Source organism: Pinus tabuliformis, chromosome 4_1 (assembly GCF_031772625.1).
Source record: "Pinus tabuliformis cultivar Carrire ecotype Pingquan chromosome 4_1, CPIR1, whole genome shotgun sequence".
In the NCBI taxonomy this organism is placed as follows: domain Eukaryota; kingdom Viridiplantae; phylum Streptophyta; class Pinopsida; order Pinales; family Pinaceae; genus Pinus; species Pinus tabuliformis.
The window spans coordinates 444,664,330-444,690,114 of record NC_142303.1 but is presented as its reverse complement, the minus strand read 5'-3'; the positions used below and the strand labels follow the sequence as shown (position 1 = coordinate 444,690,114).

Sequence of the window (25,785 nt, the reverse complement as noted above, 5' to 3'; positions counted from 1 at the left end):
ACATAATTTTTAAACTATATAGATATCCTAACCAACTCTTCTTACAAATGAATACCAACTCTTCTTAAAAATGAATAAGAGTACGAAGGGTTATGAAAATCTTGCCAAACCTCTCGCATCTAAAACTGAAAGATGGCAAGAAATTTGTGCAGGCAACGCGTTGGGATATATGCCTTTGACCCTTTGGATATATACATTGGTATATATACATCTATGAGTGGTCATTTATTTCAATGAAATTTAAACACTTCAGACGTTCTCAGAAGATACACAATCGTCAAGTAGATATATATGCCTTTGACCCTTTGGGATATATATACATCTGCGAGTGGTCCCTCATTTCCATGAAGTTCTCGGGAGTTGCGATATATACATTTGTCAGTGGTCACTCATTTTTCGAAACTCGTCAGAAGTTGGGTTATATACATTTGTCAGTGGTCACTCTTTTTTCTAAACTTCTCAGAAGTTCCACAAGTCGAGAGAGATGTACCCATCCTGCTTCTCCTCCTGCCAAGTCGGAATGGAGTCCAACGCGGAGTAGTTGTCCATGGATGGGACAGTCTGGAAATCGAGGCAGCCACTGCTGTCAAACAGAGACACCCAGGAACCTCGTTCCACATGAATCAGCTCACAGTTGTTCCACAACTCCGTTTCTGCAACCACAGATGATCGCGACGAGGAGGCGAGGGAGACGCCATTATCGTGATTGTTATTATGCAGAGAGGGTGAAGTGGAAGGGAGTTCGTCACGGGCATATCTAGAGGCAACGAGCTTAATCTGTCGGGGGGAAAGGGAAAACGCCGATGGAATGGAGGGTACAGAATCGGGGAAGTTAAAATTGGCGTTGGAGCCTCTCAAACAATACGCTGCGGCATCGTAAGCGCGAGCAGCTTGCTCGGCGGTTTTGTAGGAGCCGAGCCATATCTTCGCTCTGGTTTTGGGCATCCGGATTTCGGACCCCCAGCTCCCCCATTTTCGCAACCGAATTCCCTTAAATTGGGGGCGCCTTTGTCTGCCATCTTCACATCGTTGAGCACCCGTGTGGTGTTCCTGTGGGGTTCTCTCCATATTTTCAATCGGAAAAGCTCTGTTGTGTTAACTGATAAGTAAAATTGGTGGCTGATAGATTGTGACAGTTGCTTGGCTCTGTGTGGGGGATTGGAAGATTGTATATATAGGTATATGAGCGCTTGGCTCTGTGTGGGGGGATTGGAAGATTGTATATATAGGTATATGAGCGCTTGTCAAAAGCGCGTATGACATTGGTCGTCAGTCGTAAATGACAACATGGTTGTGTTGAATTTCATGGGCAAAGATAATTTAATGCCCACGGTCACAGGAAGGAATGTCGATTCTGGTTCAAAATTGAAGTCGTCATTGGGTCTTAAAAGATACTTCAGTCTATGACGTCACATGAGTATCGTCTAGTGTATGATGTCACATGAGTATAAAATTCTGCCGCGTGGTTTAACGATTTTGTTTTTTTATTTTGAAAGTCATGGAAATTTTAAATGTATTTTGAAAAAATCTGTAGGGTATTTGTGAATTTAAGTAAAAGTTGTTAAATTTTATAATTTTAGGTGTTTTGGAAGTTTTAGATGGTGCTACATCTATTTCCACCATAAAAACACTATTTAAAGACTGCATCTATAAGATTTTTTGAAATTGTTTTGCCCAAATTCTAACACTTTTGATCGTCTCTACAATTCCTCAACCTCCATAAACAACTCTTTTCCTAATCTATGATATCATAAAAGAAATATAAAATTATTTAAAATTAAAAACTACGTGGCTAAATTTAAAATTATTTTGAATTCTTTCCATGGAAAGGGACAGCGCAACGAAACTTTTCATAATATGCTCTATTATCATTATTTTAATAGCCTTTTGTTTCATTGTTGATTTTTATATATATTTTAATAATCAAAAATATTAAAAAGTTAAAAAAAAAACTCCGTATCATAGTTAAAAAAAACAGACCTCCTATTATTTTTATAATAAAATTTTATAGAACTTATGCATGTATATATCATTTATTTATTGAAGTTGTTGCATTTTATTATAGAGTAATGAATATCAAAAATTTTGGTCCTAGTGAATTTTTAGCTATACAAAATAGAAACAGTTTGAATCAACTGCTTATTCTCTTGTTATTCGGATTTGCAAATGATGTTTATCTATCTTTCTTGGGTTTTATTTGTGGGTCTTTTTTCTACCTACTTCAATTGCTTGCATTTATTCCCTACTTTGCTTGCTTGTATTTACTATTTTCTCTACTTTCTTGGATTTATCAAGAATAGATGACTAACGTCACATGAAGACATGGCACTAGGCACCAAGGATTGATCCAATGAGAGTTTGATTCCTTAGTTTCAAAAATTCAACATTGAATAAGTAGTATTCAATTTAAACATTCAAAAAGAAAAATGTTATTTATGTTCTTTAGAAGATAGTGTTCAACATCATAATGCACATGTGTACAAATCATTAGGCCTAGGAAAAAGATTCTAATAATATATATTTCTTTTAAGGCTAATTGTGTTGTTGGAGGTTTTTAATAGTAGTAGTAGTTGTTTATTTTTAATCCATTAGTAACAGTGATATCCATAAAATAATAACATGATTGTTTTAAAGAAACTTTTTGCAATTGATTGAATGATATGACCAACTAAGAAGAGTTTCATTTTGTAGAGAGGTTCTACAGCCAAATACAAGGGTGATGTGTGATTCCTTGAGTGCTTAACCTTCGGTCGACATGGGTTTCTTTTAAAATAAAAATAAAACATTCTCTAAATAAAAATACAAAAATTCTTCTCATATAAAATGATAATGAGTGTATATGTTTGTTAGTTTTAATTATGTCATTTGCTAGTTAGGTTAGTTGATATTACAAGCTAGTATAAAGGAGATATAAGAATCATTCACTCTCAATCATAGCTATAAATAAAATAATAAAATGTTTCTATATGCATATGAAGTAACATAATTTTATAACAAATTGAAAAAAATAAATAATTAAATATAAAAAAGTAATATTTTTTCTTTTGAGTGTTAAAATTGTATAATTCTTATACTCTTTAAGGAATATTTCAATATAGAACTTAAATAAATTAAATTAATTGAATATGAATGTCAATTAATTTATATTAATATCAATTTCATCTATTATTTTTTTCTTGTGAAAGAAACCCCTATTTTCATAATCAAAGAAAATAAAACACTTTGTGTATATACAGATTTGACATGTGTATGCGTCAACAATCTGCCTCGATCCTTGTTTGGCAAAAAATTGTCAAAAACTATTGACTATATACATAATGATAACATTGGTAACAACATAGAACCTAAACATGTATACAATAATGAACAGAGGACAATATGCGATCATTGTGAGGATCGAAAATATTCCTTCTTCCCTTTTTCCTTGCAACGTCTATCCAACCTATGGGGTTGGAAGATGGTGTAATGTTCACCACAATGCCTAGACTCTCTGCAGGTATAACATCTAGGGCATTAATAGAGATGAAACATGTAGCTTTGTCATTATCTGAACTGTCAGACTCATGGGGCCACTTTTTCCCTCCTTGGAGATGGTCTAAAGTTAGTTCCATGTTCTATGGCTTAACCTTTGGAGAGGGAATTAATGAAGATTGAAATTCTGGTGTCAACATTTGCACTGGAATGCTTCAACGAGGAGCATCTAGTGTTTTCTGGTATGTCACAGGGGACTGTGATTCTGAATTTTTTGGTGGAGTGGATCTTGTTTTGGTTCTTTGTGAATCCTGTCACCCCCTTCGAGACCTTTTCCTTTTATTCCTCGAGGATGGAAAGGAAGTGTTGAAGATGTCCAACCTCTTAGCAGGATTTGCACCTAAAGGAAATATTTTCATAGCCTAGAGTTTGCATAAGAGAGTCCTCTAGCCAATCTATACATATTTTGTCTAGAAGGTCAACATAGAGATCCCCTTGGACACAGATTCTTGTAAATGTATAGATGAATTTCTGGAATCATTCTTTGTCTATCTTGGTGAAGTTCCCAAGAGCATTGCCAATCTCCTCTAGCAATTATGGATTGTAGAGGTGAATATCCATGATGGGTAGCCTAACTCATATTGGAGTCTTCATACCCTCCATGTCTAGGGGGTTAAAATCGGGAAACCAAGGTTCTAAAGAGAGCCCAAAAACACCCCAAACAAAGGTCCCTATTAAAGAGCCTTTAAAAGATCTTTAGAGTTATTGAAAAAAAAAACAAAACCCCCTTAAAATAGAGATGGCAAGAATAATCTATGGTCCAATTTTTATTCAACTAGTACCTTAAAGTTGGAGATGAGCATCAAATTAAAGTGGTAGGCTTTTTACAAAAAGTTAAGCCTACAAAATTGAGACATCTTTAGTTACCTCAATAGCTGGAATCTCCTCTAATTGTTCAATGATGAGAAACGGGTTAGAGAGGGATTTTGGAGCAGAAATGTCGAGTCACCCCCCTTCACAACATCGTTGAAGGATTCTTTATCCGATGAGCCTGTAGCCCCTCGATTTATTCTATCTTGGATAGAAGCTTGGTAAGTCTATGTCTTCAAAGGGATTTTTCCACGACACGCCACGAGAAACTCGTGGAAACTGACATTGTAGCATCCATGCAAATGCCAAAAGCATGGATGGTAGAGTCGAATTGCAACGTGCGACAACCATGCACTAGTTCAATCTCAAAAGAAGGAATACCCATTGTCATGGAAGTTCGAATGTTTATATCTGCAATCACAAAGTTGTTGTTCACCGAGAGACAAAGTGTGGCCCCATCCAAAGATTTCACAAAGATGGAGAAAACCTTACGATCATTGATTAAGATGGTTCTTGTTAAAGAAGCATTAATAAATTAATGAGGAGGTTCCAAGTCCACCCCTAACAAGAAATATCACACAGAGAATAGTCAAAGCCTATTTTGAGGGTCATTCATAGTGCATAGGGAGGTATGGCAGATTCCATGATCAGGTGCTCAAATTTTAGCTCAAAACTAAAAGTTCTCATAAAATCTAGAAACAGAGTCAAGTCGAAGTGTTTGTCATTCTGAATCCAACAACGTTTGTTTCACCTCAATTTGACACTGTATTATCAAGTTATCAAGTTCTAATCGTTTGGACCAACAACTAAAAAATTAACAGGTTTGTTGACTGGTCAGCTGACTGGGCTTCCATATAGCTAACATCATCCAGGCTGACTGTGAAGGTATGGAGAAATTAGGTGTTTCCAAGTGTCAAGCTCTGGTTGGTACATGTGCTCGTGCTTGATTGGTTCATGTTTTTCGTGGTGGACCAATTAGGGTGTGCCATGTGGCCCAATTAGAGGTCGCCACGTACCACCACATGTTTGGCAAAAATTATGGCAAGCGTTGGATAGATTGGGCAGGGCTCGAACCCCCGACCTACAGTTCAACAACCAAGTGCTCTACCAGTCATCCTATGCAATGGTTCTTACCCATATATGACATCGTGCTTATTTAAATTTTACAAGGGACGCAAATGAGAGGAGGGGTCAGGTGGTCAGCCTTGTCACCCAGTCATCTGCTCTCTATTCAACCTATGATGCAAAGGTTTAGGGGCTTGGGACTTTAGCTCGACCCCTGATCGCACATCTCCCACATGACCACAACACACCAGAACCATAACGCCGATGGGAGGGGGTGTAGGGTTGGCCCTAGCCCTTGTCACATACCCCTATAGAGGACCATGGTTGAGTGTTAACTAAAGGGATTTTGTGTGGGGACTAGCCCCACGCCATATGGCCTCCAGCATGACCATGAAGAAAGTGTGAGGGGATGCGGTAGTAAGGGCGGGCCATTGGCCCAACCCTCAGCCCTATGTGCTCCAAATCACCACGATCTAGAGATTAAGGGGTTGAGAATGTCGAAGGCGGGCAGTTAGCCCTACCCCCTGGCCGCATGGCCCATGCGGCCAAATTATTCCACATAAGTTTTATTGGAAAATTTAAGTATCCAACAAATTGCACCTTCGGCGGGCCAATTTGTCACCTCCAAGATGGAAAACAAGGCAAACTTGTAGGAAAGTTAGAATATTGGTTTGCTTTGTGGGACAGATAACAACAAAACTACATGGAAAGCTTGTAAAGCCATATATTTGTGATTATTTTGCCTTTTGGGGTCAAGAAGAGTCTACCTAGGGGTTTTTGGACATTCTGGATCCAATGGTGACCTATGTTTTCTCATTTTGGCACATCTAAAGGAACTTTTTGCAAGTTCAAGACCATGGGTGTATGGATCAATTAGTGCTTTAGAGCAGTTCTTGAAGGTGTTTGAGCATGGAGAAGGCCTTGCAGGGGTTTTCTTACCTTCAAAATTTTACTGCAACAACTATTACTTGTAGGGTTCAACTCATTTATTCTTTTCTCACTATGTCTTGTTGATGCAAGTTTTTTATTTTCCCCTCAATGAGGAATTGAAGTGATTATATGCTCGTGTATGCTCATTTTAAAATGGAGTATAGGGTCTTTGTGGGGGACACCTTGTGTTTCTGATGTTCTCATGACTGACTGTAGGTTCTCATGAAGTTTATGTGAGAGTTGTTTATAGGAGAATATTTCCTTAAAGGGGAAATAGCCACATGTTTTATCAGCAAAATTTTATGTATTCATTTTCCACTGAATATATGGACCAGTCTAACTATGTTGGTAGGCCTAGAGATGTAGCCTAGGAGGGGTGAACTCCATCACCAAATCCTTTGTTCTTCTCTTCATGAATTCTTTTATGAGTTATGTGATCTTTTGTTGCTTATGCTTAAGTTTACATGTGAAAATTAACTCATAACTTGAAGAGACATTTTGGAAAATTTGTTTTGAGTAATACCAATTTTTCCTTGCAAAGCATCGAAAAACGATCCCTATTTTTTGGAAGAGGAAATTGACCTCCTCCTCCATTTTGAGATCAATTAGCATCGGAGCCTCATATGACCAAGTTGTAAGAATGGGTAAGAAGAGTCTCCAAGAACTAGAGGGGATGAGTTTGGCTCTTCGTATGGAGAACATTGAGTTGAGAATAATTATAGAAATGAATGAAGAGGAGAAGATGCATATTCACCTTTAGTTGCAGCATGTGCTCGAGGAACAAGTTGCTGAAAGTTCCATTGTTGTCACAGCAAAAGACACCTCCAAAATTAAACCAATATGTGGGCATGGTTCACACAATAGCTATGGACCATATGAGGAAAATGATGTATGTGCATCTTGCAAACATCTCCAATATTCTCACCATATTCCAGTTGGTAAAAGTGGGCGGCTCGAGTCATCTACAATGTTGTCATCATCATCAGAAGCTGAAAAGATGAATGGAAAGTTCAAGGAGGTAATAAGAATTCCAAGTAAAATTCCTTCTGTTTATGTTCATAACACCTCTTTTCTAGTGTTTGTGCAACATACCAAAGGCATTGGTATGAAGCTTCCTTATAAAATGGGTTACGAAGGAGGAGGCCTTGACATCAATGACCAAAGGATCACCAATCCAATCATGGTACAAGAGAGACCAATGTATCAAGGATTGGGATATGGTCAAAGGGAGTTTGGAGAATGCTCTAAATGGTTTTAGGCACAACAATCATCTGAGGATTATATGTCACACTGAGATGGTGGTGAAAATGTTCATTTATATTTCAATGGAGATGAATGCTTGAAGAGACCTTGCATGGTATCGTCCAGTCCACATTGTTAAAGCTGCAGCCCAAAGGACTTGTATAAATCTCATGGGTGTTTTCCAAATGCTGGTAATTTTGACTATTTGTGGAATATGTATCCTTGTACATTCTTTGATGCATTTGACCATTATGTGGTTGTCTATGATAAATGCATGGTAATGGTTAAAAGGATGGATAAAATTCTAGGCATCAAGCATGATGAATTTCCTTCGCATGAGAGGACTTCCTTGTTGGCAAGCAAGAGAAATTTCTTTTGTACCCATTTCAAGATGCATGGGCATGGAAATGAACAATGTTGGAAATTACATCCAGAGCTTCGTTCCAAGAAGGGAAAAGAGATTGTGCAACCTAATGCAAGGGAAGCAATAGGTGGCAAAGAAGACTCACAAAAATCCTAAAGAAGATTGTGCAACATAATGCAAGGGAAGCAATAGGTGGCAAAGAAGACTCACAAAAATCCTAAAGCAACCTTCAAGGAAAACTTGATGTAAAAAGAGAACCCATAAGCCTAGGAGAGGCACATATTAGGTAGATTGTTTGTGAATTTGTAATTACTTGTTGTTGTTTACCTATTTAGGTACTTTTGCAAAGTGAACAATAATAGTCACTATGTGCAACAAGTATGTTTCATTGATGTTGTGCTATTGGCTTGTATAGAAGTCCATATGTGTAAGGACTTTTGGAATGTACAAGTTATCATCCAAGTTTGTCTACAAGTTTTCCATGTACTCACCAATGTAAGTGTTCAAGATGAAACTTGTTATGAATAGAATCTTTGTTTAAGATTCTACAAGATGACTATGTTTTTGTAGGCATAACCAATTATATCATTGAATTTTTGCAGCAGTGTACTTTTGTGTACAAGCTCAGTTTGAGGACGGTAAAGCAAGTTTGTATTGCTTTTGATTTCCAAGATGGAGTCAAGCTTTTATTCAACAGTTGAACTTCAAGATGAAGTTGTTTTGAATCGTGAAAATATAAGATTAAAGAGAATGTTCATATTCCACTCATCAGGTTTTTGTTCCTACATCAGCGATAATAATTTTTGGCTCGATTCTTAATGGGACAGTAGGTCTTCACGACGAAGATAGGTGATGTGCCTTGATTGGAGCTTGAAGGGAAACAATTAAACAGATAGCATATGGATTGAGTTTTTGGGTAATTTTGAGTTTTAACCTCATTTTATTTACTAGGAGAAGTAAATTCTTTTGGAGTTCAAAAGTTCCTAGTGGGGAGGGGTGATCAAGTGATCAAATTTTAGCTCAAAAATGAAATTGCCTAGAAAGTCTCGAAATTGACATCAATTCAAAGTGATCATCGTTTTGAATCCAAAAATATTTGTTTCACCTCAATCCAACGTCGTATGCTCAAGTTATCATGTTCTGATCATTTGGCCCAACAATTGAAAAATTATCAGGTTTGTTAACTGGGTAGCTGACTGGGCTTCTGTACAACTGACATCATCCAAGGTGAATGTGTAGGTATGGACCAATCGGGTACTACCAAGTGTTAAGCTCTGGTTGGTGCAGGTGATCTTGTTTGATTGGGTCATGTCTTTTGTGATGGACCAATTAGGGTGTGCCACGTGACCCAATGAGAGGTCGCCACATGGCACCCCACGGTTGGGAAAAATTATGGTAGGGTTCAGATAGCCTGGGTAGGGCTCAAACCCCTGACCTATAGTTTAACAACCAAGCACTCTACCAGTTCTCCTATGCTGTGGTTCTTACCCGTATATAGCACCAAAATTATTTCAATTTTACAAAGGGAGCATATGGGAGGAGGGGTCGAGCCGCCGGCCCTAGCCCTTGGTCCTTTACTCTCCATACAACCCACGACGCAAAGTTTTGGGGGCTTGGGACTTTAGTTCGGCCCATGGTCACACATCTCTCGCATAACCACAACACATTGAAATCGAAGCACCGATGGGAGGGAGTGTAGGGTTGGCCCTAACCCTAGTCACATGCCTCTACCAAGGACCGAGACAAAGTGTTAACTGACAAGAGTTTGTGTGGGGACTAGTCCCTAGCCATATGGCCTCTAACATGACCAGGGTGAAAATGTGAGGGGTTATGGCGATAAGGGCAAGCCATTGGCCCTATGGGCACCAAACGACCATGATCTGAAGATTAAGGGGCCAAGGCTAGTTTGGGGGGGGGGGTGTTTAGCCTCGACCCTCCTAGATTAAGGGGCCAAGGCTAGTTTGGGGGGGGGGGTGTTTAGCCTCGACCCTCCTAGATTAAGTATCCAACAAATTGCACCGTAGGCGAGTGAATTTGTCACCTCTGCACCGGAAAATAGGCCATATTTGTAGGATAGTTAGACTGTTTGTCCAATTTATAGGATGGATAACAGCAAAACTAGATGCAAATATTACAGAGCAATATCTTTGTGAGATTTTGGCCTTTTGGAGCTCAAAAAGAGTCTACCTAGGGATTTTTGGACATTCTAGATCCAATGGTGACCTTTATTTCCTAATTGTAGCACATCTAAGAGAACTTTTACAGGTTCAAGTCCATGGGTGTATGGATCAATCAGTGTTTTGGAGCATTTTTTGAAGGGTTTGAGCATGGAGAAGGCCTTGTAGGGGTTTTCTTACCTTCAGAAGTTTATTGCAACATCTGTTACTTGTAGGTTTTAGCCTATTTATTCTTTTCTCACTATGTCTTATTCAGGAAAGTTTTCTATTTTCCCTTCATTGTGGAATTGAAGTGCTTATATGCTCATGTATACTCATTTTCAAATGGAGTATGGGGTCTTTGTGGAGAGACCTTTCATTCCTGATGTTTTCATGACTGGTTGTAGGTTTTCATGATGTTTATGTGAGATTTCTTTGCAGGAGAATATTTCTTTGAAGGGGAAATAGCCACATGTTTTATCAGCATACTTTTATGTACTCATTTTCCACTGAATATATGTAGTGGTCTAGCTATGTTGGTAGGCTCAGAGATGTAGTCTAGGAGGGGTGAACTCTATCACCAAATTCGTTGTTCTACTCTTCATGAATGCATGTATGAGTTGTGTGATGTTGTGTTGCTTATGCTTAATTTTACATGTGAAAACTAACTCATAACTTGAAGAGACCTTTTGGAAAAATTGTTTTGTGTTAAGACCTAGTTTTCCTTGCAAAGCATTAGAGAATGATCCCTGTTTTTTTGAAGAGGAAGTTGACCTCCTCCTCCATTTTCAGATCATTCCCCGAGGTTGAGGTGTCTTCCAAGTAGTTGAGGAGCAAGTTACAATAACATGCAAAGCGCTGATGACTAGGGTTCCTATTTGCGGCAACATGGTATTCCATATTCTTGAAGTAAGCTAGTTTATAATGACCCCTTTGTTGTAAATGGGTTATCAACACCTATCATATATAATAATAATAATAACAATAATTATAATAATATTTCAAACCGTAAAGACAAGAAATAATTGATAGTAAAAAGATCAATTATATTCTAATAAGAATAATAAAAAGGAGATGTGTAATATGTTCAATTTTTTAATAAATAAAAATTCAATATAAGTCATAAATAAATATTTCAATTTACAATTTTAAATAATATTAAATGTATTTAAAAATATATTAATAACATAAAAATATTTTAATGTACATAATTTATTTTACAAATAAAATATGTCAACCCCAAAGATTTTAGTGTCAAGTATAAAAATATTTCAAATAATCTTGTCATTTTATATTTTAGCCCTTTTTGACGTATATATTTTTTATTAACTTTTTGAAAACCCAACAAAGATTATTTTAGTGTCAAGTATAAAAATATTTCAAATAATCTTGTCATTTTATATTTTAGCCTTTTTTGACGTATATATTTTTTATTAACTTTTTGAAAACCCAACAAAGATTTATTGGAATTGCAAGTTTAGGCTATGTAGATTACACAATCCAAGTGCCCAAGGGGATTTTTAAGGCATTAAATCTATTTATTCATTCAAAAATACAATTTAAACAATTTATTCATTAAAAATACAATTTAAACAATGATGCGTGTGTGTATATATATATATATATATATATATATAAACAGTCATTGAGTGACCTCTACATCCCCAGGTAATAATCCGAGTAGATCCACCCGAAGGGATCTACCTGTCGACTTATTTGATTGTGCCTAACCCCAAGGGTGTCAAGGAGATTTGACCTCGTGACCTCCCAATTCGCAAAGTACTTAGCAACAAGAACTCGATGAATTGAGCTATCCCTTGGGGCTATATATATAGGTTAACCACATATCTATCAAGCACTAAGCACACGTATGATCAAATCTCAAGAAATGCAAACATTTTTTCAAGTTTTGCACTATAAAAGTAGTTTACACCTCAAAAGATTTGATCCCTCTAGTCGTGTGCTAAATCTGCGTTTAATATTAATCTATATTAGTTCTATTTGATAAATAAGATCAAAGAAATGAAAAAATAATTTATTAAATTCCCACTATATACTTATAAAAATAAATAATCTAATAAAATTCCTTTTATATAATTTTTAAACTGTAAACAAATAATCCTATTACATTCCCTGGATGTAATTCTAATACATTATAATATTGTTGAAATAATATTATGTATATATACTCTTTTAGAAAATAATAATAATAATAATAATAAATAATATTATATATATTTTGGTGCCACAGTAAGGCTTTTTATTTAATATCTGCACTACATATATTGACACTATCAAAAGTGTCCTGCTTTTTATTTAATATCTGCACTACATATATTGACACTATCAAAAGTGTCCTGTATACAGGATGCAAGAGATTTTAAATTAATTTTTATTTTCATATGAAAAAGTAGTTTATTTTCATTTTATCAATATCGAAAAATTCTTTCAAATTGAAATCTAATGATTATCGTCAAATTTTATGCGTATGTGAAGGTAAGGCTCGCACAATTTTATGCGCATGTGAAGGTAAGGCTCGGAGGTGCGAGTATAAAAAAATGTTTATTTCTTCTCGAAGAAAAACAGATCCGTATGTACTCATTTTGATTTTGAAACCAGAATCAACAATAACTAATGTCGCCGTGTTTGACCTGCCGCATGCTCTCCTGCCTCAACATTAATACAGGGAGAGTGCCGCGCCTCATGGTAGTCAGATAGTAGGAGGTTTGCTGCATTTCCGTCCGGCTCCCCCTGTTTTGCACTGACTAAAGACAGCCCTCGTATGTTCCCACCTACTTAGAAACGGAGTTGTCTATAACGGGACTTTTTGAAAGTCTTTCCGGCGGATTTTTCCGTCAAAATCCGGCAAGAATTATTGGAATCGCAAGTTTGATAGCTAGTTTCTGCACAATGAAAGCGTCCCAAGGGTTTTTCAGGGTGCTGAATCCAAATATGCAGTTAAAAAACCATTTTAACTGCAAGAAATCAAGATTTGACCTCAATTTCTTCGCCGGATTCCGTCACCAGAATCTTCAAAAAGTCGCATTATAGACAACTCCGAAAAAAACTCCGTCCCAAGAACCAGGAAACACAGTATATATGTGACAGGTGGCAGAAAGATTCAGGAACTACAGGTAATTCGCATGTTTTTCTTATTCTTATACATAAATAAATGGCAGTTATAAAGCGCTGACTAAAGACAGCCCTCGTATGTTCCCACTTACTTAGAAACTCCGTCCCAGGAACCAGGAAACACAGTATATATGTGACAGGTGGCAGAAAGATTCAGGTACTACAGGTAATTCGCATGTTTTTGTTTTTTTTGTTTTTTTTCTTGATGTGGAAAAACTTATCAAATTTAGTTAGTCAAATCAACAATGAGGATAGCTATTTCTGGCTGCTATCAGCAATGGTTGGCTGACTCATCACTATTATCAAGGAAAATCATGCCACCTTTTACATAAATAAATGGCAGTTATATAAATAATTTTTAAGATTAATCACATAGTTAAAATTTCGTCAATATTTTTGACCTAATATATCTTATTTTAATAAGTAATATTTTATTTAATTTATTTATAAAAAAATTGTAAAAATAATAATTCATATATAAAAAATATGGAAAAAACTTCAAATATTTAATAAAAATAATAAAAAAAAAATATTTAAAAAATAAATTGGTAATATTTTATTATAAGAAAATTTTAAATTGGAAGAAATATAGTTGATATATAATAAGTATGGGAGGTGTTGGATATTTCATAAAAGCAATGCATATTTTAATTTAAAAACTATCGTGGTGCGAATCAGCAAAAGCAAAAGTATTTGGGAAAGCATTTATTAATATGGAGTAAAATTAAGAGTATTTTTTAACATTGTATGAATGTGTCATGTTACGCGTGGCTGTGATATGTACACAAACCTAAAATATACATTTTTATATCACATACTTTATAGTTTAAATTTCATTTATAGCATTTTTTATTTGATATTTCCATGGCTGGTAGTCGTATCATGAATTTTAATGTAATATTCCTTTTCTCAAATGTCTAGTCTCTATGCATAAAGTTTTTAATTGTCATTACATATTTATTTGTATTTAATTTTGTTCGCCATTTTTTCCATTTCTAAAGTTGTACTCATTCTTTATAATTTAAAGATTTATGATAATTATAGATTTATTATAATTATAAATTTATCAAGGGGATCAAATGTTTTAAGGTGTAAATATTTTTTAATATTTAAGATTAGAAAAATGGTAAGGTTTACCTGTTAAGAATTTGATTTCTCTTGAAGCTTAATAGATTCATGGTTATGATTCTCACACACATACAAACACCACTTTTAATTTTTCATTGTTTGAATTGCATTTTGAATGTACAAATGATTCAATTCCCTTACGCATTTGGATTGTTTAAATTTGTAATTCCAATAATTTTTTTGGCTGATTTTAGATAAATTTCATGTATAAGTATACTTGAAAAAATGCCAAAATGTAAAACAATGAAACTATTTAAAATGTTTTCACCATAAAAATTTGTTTTTTTCCATTGTTTATATAATATAGACAATTGTTTTTTAAAACCAAATATAATATATACATAATTTACATTAAATTAATTTATTTTATTTCTTTGTAACCAAGCTGAAAACTTTATATCGACAATTTTTTTTTTACATAGAGTACAAGCTAGTGAGGGCATTGAGAGCTTGAGTTTAGACAGTGAGACGTCTTCAAGGAGATAACTCTAGCTTGAAAAGCATTGTAGTGGGTCTATCTGCTCTTAACAGAGAAATCAAAAGGTCCTTAGAGGAAACATGATGGATATTGAGACACTTTTGAACATATTTACTAAAAAAATGATAGTATCTAGTTGGACTGAGAAAACCGACATAGTTGGGCAAGCAAAAAAAAGTGCAGAGGCCTATGAAACTTAATGATGGACCTCATCATATTGTTTTCTTGGAGTTGGAGTGCCTTGGGGCTGACACTGTTTGCCTTTGGATGTTTTCTCCTACTCCAACAAGTCAAGGTAAGCAAAAGGATCGTCATAGCCTATAGGTAATGAGGGAGGCCTTGCTTGATCAATGACATAGTAATAAGGACTTGCACTGAGTTGGGAGGATTCACCTTTGTTGGCTTGGGCATCGTTACATTGAGGCTGAACGCCAATTTTCTGCACCTGCTTCTTGTCGAAAGGAGAGCCACCAACTTCAGTGAGACACTTATCTTTGCCATCACCATTGAAAGTGTAGTGTTAGGAGAAATTTCATGTTGGATGGAGGAATCAATCATAGCAGATATTTCTTCTTCATTGTTAGATGTCAAAGTAAGAAGAATGAGAGGGAAATTGATGGTAATAGCCCTCAAGAGGTTGCACAGAGAGACATGAGTGGTACTGAAATTCAAGCTAACCTCTACCACTCTACTAGTGGCTTTAGCCTTGGCTTCTTCGATAGTCCAAATATGGTGTGCGAGAAGATTTCTTACGACCCAGTGTTGATCTTCTAGGAGATGGAATTCCTCAGCCTCCATTGCAACAACGAGACTGCAAATGTGGGGAGGGATATATGGATCAAAAATCACTATGTCTTGGTCATGCCAGGGAGAAAGGGGAGGTTGACCAAACCCGATGTCTCCACGATAAGATCTACCTATCTAGAAAACCATGTTAACATTCCTGGGACTGTGACACCTATTGAGAAGGTGTCTAATAATTCTTGGCACTCGAGAGATATTTTTTTTGTTAGAGATAACAACCAATCAGAGAAGACTTCGAAAGGAATGAAAGAACCAGTGAATAATCTAATGCATGATTTGGAGATAGTGTTTACACCTAAAGGAATGTTTTGGACGACCTGGAGTAATGACATTTGGCCTCCCTTGACGATGGTGGTGAATACATGACTACCATTTAGACAAAATATTAATTTCCAACTTGAGATTTGTCATGTGGCCTCTAACAAGATCCATCGATTGCATATTGCAACACCCATATTTGGGGGTACATTAAAATATTTTACTTAACATGAACATTGAAATGTTTTATTTATGGACTACATTGTTAGCTTTAATTTTTTTTTGTTATTAATATAGTTTTAAATGCCCATTAATATTAGTTAATTATGTGAAATATTTTATTTGTGATCTACAATTATTTTTACTTTATATTAATTTTTGGAAATTCCATGTATTAATTTTGCGTTAAGAATACAATGATTTACACACCTCCCTTTTATTATACTTATTAGGAATTAACTAAATTTTTATACTCTCAATTACTTCTTTTTGGCATTGAAACGTTTTATTATGGTCAATATTAAAATTATTTTTTCATTATTTTCTCTCTATATACATATATAGGAATTGATATTTAAATGAATTAATTAAGATGAATTTTCAATTAATTTGTTTAAGTTTTATATTGATTTTTTTTTAAGTGTACGAATTATACATCTTCTTGATACTCAAAGTGAAAATATATATTTTTTTTTTAAAATAGTTTACTTTTTTGAAGTTTATATTCAATTGTGTTACTTCACATTGACATCGAAATATTTTATTTAGGGTTGAGAGCGAGAGTGAGAGTGAAATATTTTTATGACTTCTCCTTAATAGTGGATTGTAATATCAACAACAAACTAGGATTTACACCTTTGCACCTTTTGATGTAATTAAATTACATTATTTAATTAATAATAATAAAAATAATAATAAGCTTTAAAGATTAGCTCAATTGGTCAAAAAACTATAGTTAAAGCACCTTTGTTATTGAGAGGTTACAAGTTCAATTCTCTCAACACTCTCAGAATTAAGCTTCTTGATTGAACCAACAAAAAGTATTATGAATCCATAAACCATATAGAAAAGAATAATAATAATTTAACTTTAAAATTATTATTAAACATATATAAATTAATATACAAAATATTTTTATTTATAAAACAATAAACTCTTACAATATATTATCTAAACATATATAAATCTTTTACATTATATTATTCAAACATATATAAATCTTTTATATAATATTTAATAGATAATTTCTTATATGTTATCAAAATGAATTTCAATACCTTTATTTGATATCATCACATTTGGTAATTCTAAAATGATCTTGGATGAAATTAATCCTATAATTTTTTTATTAAAATTGTACATATTATATCACTTGCACTCAATCGTTAACCATAAGTACATCCATGCTAACCCTATTTCTCATTGTAGGAAGCAAATCTTATATAATTGGCATGTTCAAGCACTCAATATTAATTAGAAATGCATCCATGCTAACCCTCCATCTCATTGCGTCTTCATGTGTAGTAATCCAACCTTATACATTTGGCGTGTTAAAGTTTAGTGGTTGATGAAATTGTGTTTGATTGTCTTCCTGTAAAAACCGTTGTTTGTTTATATAGTCCGCATCTTTTCCATCGGACAAGTCCATTTATGTCCTTTATTAATCTAGTGTACTAGTTATTCCCGTGCCTTTGGTTGCACTTAGTCTCAACGAATATAAGGCGTAGGTTCTTTTATGTGGCCCTTTCTACGATGAGGGTAATGGTCACACATCTATGAGAATAACTACTCGTAAATTTAAACGAGCAGTGTATCCTAAGTAATATAGATATGATTTTATTAAGAAATATATGGTTTTATTAACAATATGCGTGAGATTTTATTTAAAAGATAAACTTTAAAGGACACAATTACATTAATATTTTTAATATGATACATATAATTGACAGTTTCATTTGTATTACCAACATTAAATATATATTAATAAAAACAATATTATTACCATATAAATATTTAAAATAATATTATTTTAATTATAATTATTATTAATTTAAATATCTAAGAAGAATATTAATCGTTAATAGTGATAATATTAGTAAAAATAATAGTATTAATCGTAATAACAACAATTATTTTAATAAATGTGGTCGATATATGGCAAAGCTTTATTTAAATTTATGATAAAAGCGATTGATAAATATATAATAAAAATAATATTTTAAAATAAATATATTCAATTAATATAAATAAGAATTAATTATTTTAGATATTTTTTAATATTTTTTTATAGAAAAATATAAATATTTGGTTGAGATTTCCATATTGAGACAATTTTTGTGACATTGTGACGTTGGACCATGTTTGACAATGGTTAACCATGATTGATTTTCAAATTGAGAGAATCTTTGTCACAATGTGATATAGGACATGGTTCACAATGGTTGATTCTCATAGTGAGACAAGATTGATCACAATGTGACGTTGGACCATGGTTGATCATGCTTAAGCATGGTTGATTTTCATATCAAGAAAATCTGCCACAATGTGACGTACAACCATGGTTGACCATGATTGACAATGGATGACCATGTTTGATTTTATAAAACATGGTTGACCATGGTTGATCAAGGTTGACCATAATTGACCATGGTTAACCATGATTTTCATATTGAGACAATGTTTTTCATCATGTAACGTTCGACCATGGTTGAGACAATGTTTGATTTTGATATTGAGGAAATCTTTGTCACAATGAGATGTAGGGATTATGAACCCAAGGGAATAATATTAAACCTAAGGGACTAATATTATAAACCCAAGGTATGTAAACCTTGAGATAAATATTATAAACAATAAAATAAACATGGTTGACCTTAGTTGACCATGCTTAAGAATGGTTGATTTTCATATCAATAAAATATTTGTCACAAAGCAAAATTTAACCATGGTTGACCATGATTGACTATAGATGACCATGTTTGATTTTATAAGACATAGTTGACCATGGTTGACCATGATTATCATTTTGATACAACTTTTGTCATAATGCGACATTGGAGCATGGTTGAGACAATGATTAATTTGATATTGAGACAACCTTTGTCACAATGCAATGTAGGGATTATGGACCCAAGCGAATAATATTAAACCCAAGGGACTAATATTATAAACCCAAGGTATGTAAACCCTAAGATAAATATTATAAACACTAAAATAAACATGGTTGACCATGTTATTCCATGATTAACCATGGTTGATTTTCATATCAAGAAAATCTTTGTCACAATGTGACGTTCAACCATGGTTGACCATGGTTAACCATGATTGACCATGGATGACCATGGTTGATTTTATAAAACATGGTTAACCATCATTGACCATGATTACCATATTAAGACAATATTTTTCATAATGCAATGTTGGACCATGGTTGAGACAATGATTGATTTTGATATTGAGACAATCTTTGTCACAATGCAACGTAGGCATTATGAACCCAAAGGAATAATATTAAATCAAAGGAACTAGTATTATAAACCCAAGGTATGAAAACCATAGGATAAATATTATAAACACTAAAATAAACTTGGCTGACCATGGTTTACCATGCTTAACCATGTTTGATTTTCATATCAAGAAAATATTTGTCACAATGCGACGTTCAACCATGGTTGGCCATGGTTGACCATGATTGACCATAGATGACCATGTTTCATTTTATAAAACATGGTTAACCATGTTTGACCAAGGCTGACCATTATTGACCATCGTTGACCATGATTATCATATTGAGACAATGTTTGTCACAATGTGACATATGGATTATGGACATAAGGGAATAATATTAAACCTAAGGGACTAACATGAACCCTAGAAAAAATATTATAAATACTAAAATAAACATGGTTGACCATGGTTAACCATGGTTTATTTTCATATTGAGACAATCTTTGTCACAATTTGACGTTGGACCATGTTGACCATGCTTAACCATGATTGATTTTCATATCAAGACAATCTTTGTCACAATGCGACGTTCGATCACAGTCGACCGTAGTTTCACATGATTGACTGAAAATAACCATGTTTGATTTTATAAAACACGGGTGACCAAGGATGACCATGATTGATTATGGTTAACCATAGTTGACCACGATTATCATATTGAGACAATCGTTGTCATAATGTGAAATTGGGCCATGGTTGAGATAATGATTTATTTTCATATTGAGATAATATGTGTCACAGTCTGACGTTCGACCATGGCTGACCGTGATGGAATAACAAACTCTAGCGATTGATACTAAAAAGCCAAGGGATTATAAACCTAGGAGAATAATATTAAACCCTAAGAATAAGAACCCTTAGATTAATAAACCCAAAGGATTGATATTATGCACCAAAGAGAATAAGAAACCCAAGGGATACAAATTATAAACCCAAGGTATATAAACCCTAACATAAATATTATAAACCATGAAATAAACATGGTTGAACATGGTTGATTTCCATATCGATATAATCCTTGTTACAATGTGACATTGCACCACAGTTGGCGATGTTCGACCATGATCGATTTTCATATAAAGACAATATTTTTTACAATTCGACATTGGAACATCGTTGACCATGGTTGAGTTTCATATTGAGACAATCTTTGTCACAATGTGACATTTGACAATGGTTGGCCTTGGTTGTATATGATTGACCATGCTTCAGATTATAAACCCAAGGGAATAATAAACCCAAGGGATTGATATTATAAACCCAAGGGAATAATATTAAACCTAAGGGGCTAATATTATAAAAACAAGGTATATAAACCCTAAAACAAATATTATAAACACTAAAATAAACATGGTTGACCATGGTTTAACATGGTTGATTTTCATGTTGAGATAATCCTTCCCACAATGTGACGTTTGACCATGGATGACCATGCTTAACCATGGTTGATTTTCATATCAAGAAAATCTTTATCACAATGTGACGTTTGATCATAGTTGACCATAGTTGAACATGATTGATCGTGGATGACCATGTTTGATTTTATAAAACATGGTTGACCATGGTTGACTGCGAATAACCATGATTGACCATGGTTAACCGTAGTTGAGCATGATTATCATATTGAGACAATCGTTGTCATAATGTGACATTGGGCCATGGTTGAGGTAATGATTGATTTTGATATTGAGACAACCTTTGTCACAATGCGATGTTCGACCATGGTTGACCATGATTGAACATGGCTATCCATGATTGATATTATAAACCCAAGGGAATAAAAACCCTAGAGATTGATACTAAAAACCCAAGGACTTATAAACCTAAGGGAATAATATTAAACTCTAGGAATATGAACCCTTAGATTAATAAACCCAAGGGATTGATATTATGCACCGAAGGGAATAATAAACTCGAGTGATAAAAATATAAACCTAAGATATATAAACCCTAAGACAAATATTATAAACAACGAAATAAACATGGTTGACCATGGTTGATTTCCATATGGAGACAATCCTTGTCACAATGTAGCATTGTACCATGGTTGATGATGTTTGACCATGATCGATTTTCATATAAAGACAATATTTGTCACAATGCGACATTGGATCATTGTTGACCATGGTTGATTTTCATATTGACACAATCTTTTCACAATGTGACATTTGACCATGGTTGACCTTTGTTGGCTATGATTGACCATGGTTGACCATGATATAATAAACCTAAGGGATTGATATTATAAACTCAAGAGAATAATAAACCCAAGGGATTGATATTATAAACCCAAGCGAATAATAAACCCAAGGGAATAATATTAAAACCAAGGGACTAATATTATAAAACCAACGCATATAAACCCTAAAAAAAATATTATAAACACTAAAACAAACATGGTTGACCGTGGTTGAAAATGATTGATTTTCATGTTGAGATAACCCTTTTCATAATGAGACCTTGGACCATGTTTTACCATGCTTAACCATGGTTGATTTTCATATCAAGACAATATTTGTCACAATGCGACGTTCAATCATGGTTGACCATAATTGCACATGACTGACCGTGGATGACCATGTTTGATTGTATAAAACATGGTTGACCATGGTTGATCACGGATGACTATGATTGACCATGATTAACCATAGTTGAGCATGATTATCTTATTGAGACAATCGTTGTGATAATGCGACGTTGGGCCATGGTTGAGATAATGATTGATTTTCCTATTGAGACAATCTTTGTGACAATGTGACGTTTGATCATGGTTTACCATAGTTGAACATGATTGACCGCAAATTATCATGTTTGGTTTTATAAAACATTGTTGACCATGGTTGACCAAGGACGACCATGATTGACCATGGTTAACCATAGTTGACCATTATTATCATATTGAGACAATCATTGTCATAATGCGACATTGGGCCATGTTTGAGATAATGATTGATTTTCATATTGACACATTCTTTGTCATAATGCGCATTTCGACCATGGTTGAACATGATTGAATATTTATTTTTAATAAATTAATAAACTGATATCATAGTTTAAATATTATTTTCAAAACTAGCCGTTTAATATAGCTATTACTTATTAATATTTTTTTAATAAATTAGTATCATTATTTAAATATTATTCTTCAAAAACTAGTAATATTTGGTTTTAATAAATTAATTTATATATTAATATTCAAAAACTAGCTGTTTAATATAACCGTTACTTGATAATATTTGTTCTTAATATATTAATAAATCAATATCATAATTTAAATATTATTGTTCAAATATAGCCGTTATTTGAAATTATGTCTCTACATTACTCTCTATTTAAGCCTTTTCCATGGTCTGCCTCTTCATCTGGTCTTGATGATGAACCACACTTGTTGGTTCAAAACACGTTGGCCAAAAATTTCTCTTATGTGATTTCTATCGAAAGACTTTTCTAATTCATGATTGAATTTATAAAACATGGCTGATCATGATTGACCATGGCTAACCATGATTGATATTATAAATCCAAAAGAATAACAAACCCTAGTGATGGATACTAAAAACACAAGGGAATAATATTAAACCCTAGGAATATGAACCCTCAAATTAACAAACCCAAGGGATTGATATTATGCGCCCAAGGGAATAATAAACCCAAGGGATAAAAATTATATACCCAAGGTATATAAACACAAAGATAAATATTATAAACCCTGAAATAAATATGGTTAAGCATTTTTTATTTCCATATGGAGACAATCATAGAAAATTTTAGGGGCGAATGTTTGCCCTTTGGTGAAATTAAGGGGTTTCTAAAGTTTTAGCAGGTGAATATTTTGTATCATAGCACATTTTTATAAATCACCTCAAATAGCCCACCTCATTTTAAGGGAGAGGGTAAAAAAGGTAAATTTAGCCCTTGAAACTAGGAGTTACAACCTTCCATTCACCCATTTTCAAGAATAGGTTTTATTTAAGTGAATCCTATGGGCCAAATACCATATTTATAAAAGAGGTATGGTAAATTAATAAAAATATAAATAAATGAGAGGTATGGTAAATAAATAAAACGTTTTTTTTATTTACTCCATAAGTCACCTTATATACAATGTACATGCAAGGGTGTAAACAAATAAAAATATAAGTAAAGTGAAGGTATGGTAAATAAATAAAATGTCTTTTTATACTTACTCGAAAGGTATGGTAAATAAATAAAAATATAAATAAACTAGATGTATGGTAAATAAATAAAACCTCTTTTTATATTTAGTCCATAACCCTAGTTCTATTTATGAAGGCTCAAGAAAGAGGTTTTATTTAAGTGAATCCTATGGGCGAAATACCATATTTGTAAAAGAGGTATGGTAAATTAATAAAAATGTAAATAAACGAGAGGTATGGTAAACAAATAAAATATTTGTTTATATTTACTCCATAAGTCACCTTATATTTACGAACACTCAAAAAATGCGTTATATTTAGGTGAAACCTATGGGCAAAATACTATGGGACAAATACCATGGACTAGATTGTTATTAATACCATGCAGAAAAACATTATTAACCCTAATATTAGTATTAATAAAAATAAAAATGGCACATGGTATTGACCCATGGTATTCACCAAAATGGCACATGGTATTGACCCATGGTATTCACCTGGAATGTAGCCTATTTAAATGGGGGAATTAAACCAGCATAGATCCATCTTTACTCTGGATCTACTAACCCCCGAGAGGTATCAAATATCGTGATATGAAAACTAGCATAGAGTGAAAAATATTTGATCCCTCTCGGGGCTTGGTGGATCAAGAGTAAAAATGGATGTTGTAATTTAATGTATGTTAAACATTTTAGCTTGGTTAAAATAAAAAATAAAATAAAATTCAACTATTAATTTTATTAATTTTTATAAATTACTAATAGTAATTTTTAAGCTCCAGGTTTATGATAACCCATGGTATTGACCCATGGTAATACCATGGTATTCATGTGAGCATAGACTATTTAAAGGGGAAATTCTATCATCTTAGGTCCATCTTAATTCTGGGTCTACCAAGTGCTCAGAGGGATAAATAGATTTCATCCCCCTAAGAGTGGTAGATGTGGAGTTAAGATGGATATAGGTTGGTTTTTATGATAATGAAGATATTAAATAGACTTAGGAAGTTATATTGTAAAAACATCTTAAGGTGAATGGTTAAAGCATAGACATTGGACAAGTATATTTGTATACTTCTGTTTTAAACTGAAACAAATCCAGGGCTAAAATGAATGGATTGATTGCACTAGTCATCCTTCTATAACTTTCCAACATATGCTAGAGTAAAAAGATTGTAATTTGGGTAATTTTTCTAACTGCAAACAGGAACATACTTGTGTATTGGCAGGGTGGTTATGAGGTCCCTAGAAATGATGAATTTGAATTTTTCTTGGTTTTATATATAGTATTAGATTTTTTCTCATGCTTTCTGTGAATGACACAGGTGAATTTTATCCTACACCCACTAGGTTATCGATATGTAATTTCAATAATTTTGATTTCAAAAGATATTTTAAAGAAATGCAATGATTTCATTTTTGTATTCAATAAACACAATATTCTAATGGAATTATGGATTTGTGGTTTACCTATATAGATTCCATGGAGAAGTGTTAGTGGTGTGACATCAGTTGTCCTCAAGAAGAGGCTTTAGTTTTACTCTTTTTGGAAGCAAATACTTTCTTCCAACATTTTTGAGTTCCATGAAAAATTTGAAAGTCCTAATAGTATTCAATTATGGGTTCAAGAGAAACATAGTATTCAATTATGAGTTAAAGAGATCCACACTAAATGATCTATCAGCCTTATCTTCACTTAGTTTAAGACTATTCACTTGGAGAGCCTGCATGTGCCCCCACTTCAAGAGCATAGTAAAGTCATGTAGAACTTAGAGAAGCTATCTTTAGGCTTTTAGTGTAGAATGGAAAAATGTCTGGGTTTAATAACAAACAATCGAGCATTAAGCTTCCAATAATGCTAGATTTTAACGTGGAGCACTTTTGTGATTTGGAGGAGATTCCCCCTCGTATTTGTGACACATCTTCAGTAGTGAATTGGACTATTAATAACTGTCATTTCCTTCGAAAGTTACCTGATGACTTGGAGAACCTCAACTCTTTAAGAATGTTAAGGAAGGAAAGAAAGTACATTATGCTAAGTTCTCTTAGGCTTTTCAAGTTTTTCTTAGATATGTACAACGTTTCAGGTAGGAAAGTACATTCTGTTAATGAAAAATTGTCTTGATAGAAAGGCCCAATTTCAAATTCTAATGCTTTCAAAAAGCATTATATAACTGTAATGTTTCTAAAATGAAAGCATATTTTTTCAATTTAAGTATCATGA

General features: G+C 33.7%; 1 protein-coding gene across 1 annotated transcript; it reads right to left on the bottom strand.

Moving 5' to 3' along the window:
* Positions 1-459: 459 nt before the first annotated feature.
* Positions 460-1,068, bottom strand: LOC149176243 (ethylene-responsive transcription factor ERF012-like). Its single transcript, XM_089421395.1, has one exon. The coding sequence runs from the start codon at positions 1,066-1,068 to the stop codon at positions 460-462; it is 609 nt and encodes a 202-aa protein (XP_089277521.1).
* Between the last annotated feature and the right edge of the window lie 24,717 nt (positions 1,069-25,785).